Here is a 2,446-nt window from a genome sequence, read left to right on the forward strand (position 1 = left end):
TCCAGCTAAGACTTCAAGTGCCATGTTGAATATGTAAGGAGAAATTGGACAACCTTATCTTGTTCCTGGTTTTAGTGGAATTACTTTGAGTTTCCATTTAACCTGATATTGGCTACTGGCTTGCTGCAAACTGTCTTTATTATGTTGAGATATGTCCCCTGTCTCCATAATTGCTCCATGACTTTTATCATGAATGGGTGTTAGATTTTGTGAAAGGCCTTTTCTGTAGCCAGTGATAGGATCCTGTAGTTTTTGTCTTCAGTTTGCTTATACAGTGTACAGTCACATCCTCTCTCTCTTGTTCTTCCTTCCCCCAGAAACAATATGAGAGAGTGAAGGCGCAGATGGAAGTCGTGAGCAGGTCTCTGAGTATGTCCGCAGACTCTCTGATGGTCCCTCGGCAGACTCTTGAAGAGCTTGATGAGATAATAAAGGTAAGGAAATACCTGGATTGTTCAGATTTGCCTTTAGAGCAAGTTTGCACAGAAGCTAAGTGCCAGAGTAATCCAACTCAATTAAAACTAGTAAGATTATAAAATAATATCAGATGATGAGAATCTCTAGTTTCTTGTGTTACACAGCGGCTACTAACACACACAGCTACTTAAATTTCAATTTCATAAAGTTAGAAATTCAGCTCCATCTGAATCAGCTGCACTTCAAACCCTCAAGAGTCAGCTGTGACTAGCAGCTTTGGTGGTGTGTGCTCATGGTAAAATCTATTAAAAGTATTAAAAATACCCTGTAGTTCCTTCCTACTCAGTCTGTCTAGGAAGCTATTTAACAAACCAAATCGTTCAGTCAATAAATAAACTAATGAAAGGAATACACAATCCTCAAAAGAAATATACACACAGTCAATAAATACTTGGGAAAGAGTGTTCAGCTTTCTTAACTATCAGGAAATGCAAATTAAAACCACTTTGAGAATCCATCTCATGCCAATCGAAATGGCTGTCATCAAGAAAACAAATGCTGGCCAGAGGTCAGGAAGGATGCACCTTTATTCGCTGCAGACTGGGAATGTAACCTTTTATAGCCACTGTGGAGGAGAAGGCCATATGGCCCAGCTCTCCCACTCTTTGGTGTAAACCTGAAGGACTAAGTGAACACACCACAGAGATCCTTGCACATCCCAAATTATTCACAGGGGATCAGAAATGAAACCAACCTAGACGTCTATCAAAAATGAGGTCATGATGTTTGCAAGAGAATGACTAAAACTAGAGACCATCGTGTCAGAGAGAATAAGTCAGGCTCAGAGAGACAAGTGCCAGCTGCTTTCTCTCATTTTGGAAACAAAATTGTGTGTGTGTGTGTGTGTGTGTGTGTGTGTGTGTGTGTCTGTGTCTGTGTGTGCGCGCGCGCTTGTGTACATGTGTGTATAGAAAGGGGGATTGTGAGAGGAGAGGAGGAGATCTGAAGGGGGGACTGGAGGCTGCAGTGACAAATGTGTTCTAAGGAAGCAGAGAAGACTCTGAGGGAAGGAAGGGAGCCAACCAGAGACAGATGGGATCACAAAAGAGGGCCGTAGGGGAGGACGACCAATAAGAAGAGAATCGAGCAGCATATATGCATGAAAATGCCGTAGTAGAGCCTAAAAAATGCCACACAAATTCAACTCCATATGAATCTGCTGCGTTTCAAATCCTCAAAGCCACATGTGACTAGCAGCTTTGATGGCTTATAGTCATAGTAAAATCTATTAAAAGTACTAATGTAGCTCCATATTTTTAAATAGAAATTTTCTAATGAGATGCAATGAATGAAACTGCCTTGAAACAAATGACTCCACTTGTTTTCTTTTTTTTTTTTCTGTTGTTGTTGTTGTTTTTACTTTGAAGAACATCAGACTAAAGCAACCTGGTCACCACATCATTCTTCTTCAGCTACTGAAGTCCCGCCAACTTTGTCCCCCATATTTTTTTTTGGTTTTTCGAGACAGGGTTTCTCTGTGGCCCCATATTTTTTTTAACTTCCATCTTTTCCTCCAGCCCACCTCCACTGTTCCTCATAGGGCCAATCTTGCCATCCATGATCTTACTTCTCCTAAATCCATCTCAAACCTTCCCTTGCTAAGTGCTGTCTTCTGTCTCAGCCTAGAGCACCCAGATCAACAATTCTCCAACCACATCAGCCCCTCCTTCATCCTTTGTCCTGTATCTCTACTTCCTTGCTTTCCTTCTGAACCAGCTGAAATGGTCAATCTAATTATGCCTCAAAAATACCTTGAGCTCCCAAGTACACCTCTTCCTGTTTATTTACACACAAATTCTAACCCTGGGTTCCAGGTATCACTGCTGCACCAGAGCAGCTGAATGTGACTTGCAAGAAACCTGTCTGTATAGCCCTCCCCGGGGGGGGGGGGCGCATATCTTTAATCCCAGCATTTGGGAGACAGAGACAGGTGGATCTCCGTGAGTTCCAGCCAGCCTGGTCAACAGAG

General features: G+C 42.3%; 1 protein-coding gene across 2 annotated transcripts in view; it reads left to right on the forward strand.

Moving 5' to 3' along the window:
* Positions 1-2,446, forward strand: part of Lama4 (laminin subunit alpha 4) — a 146,081-nt gene that overhangs the window by 83,410 nt on the left and 60,225 nt on the right. For both annotated transcript variants that reach the window (XM_005363528.3, XM_026787451.1), the window contains exon 12: positions 318-434. In XM_005363528.3, coding sequence (XP_005363585.1) covers positions 318-434 — 117 coding nt within the window. The remainder of the gene's footprint in view (positions 1-317; positions 435-2,446) is intronic.

This window comes from Microtus ochrogaster, linkage group LG9, assembly GCF_000317375.1.
Source record: "Microtus ochrogaster isolate Prairie Vole_2 linkage group LG9, MicOch1.0, whole genome shotgun sequence".
Taxonomy (NCBI): Eukaryota; Metazoa; Chordata; class Mammalia; order Rodentia; family Cricetidae; genus Microtus; species Microtus ochrogaster.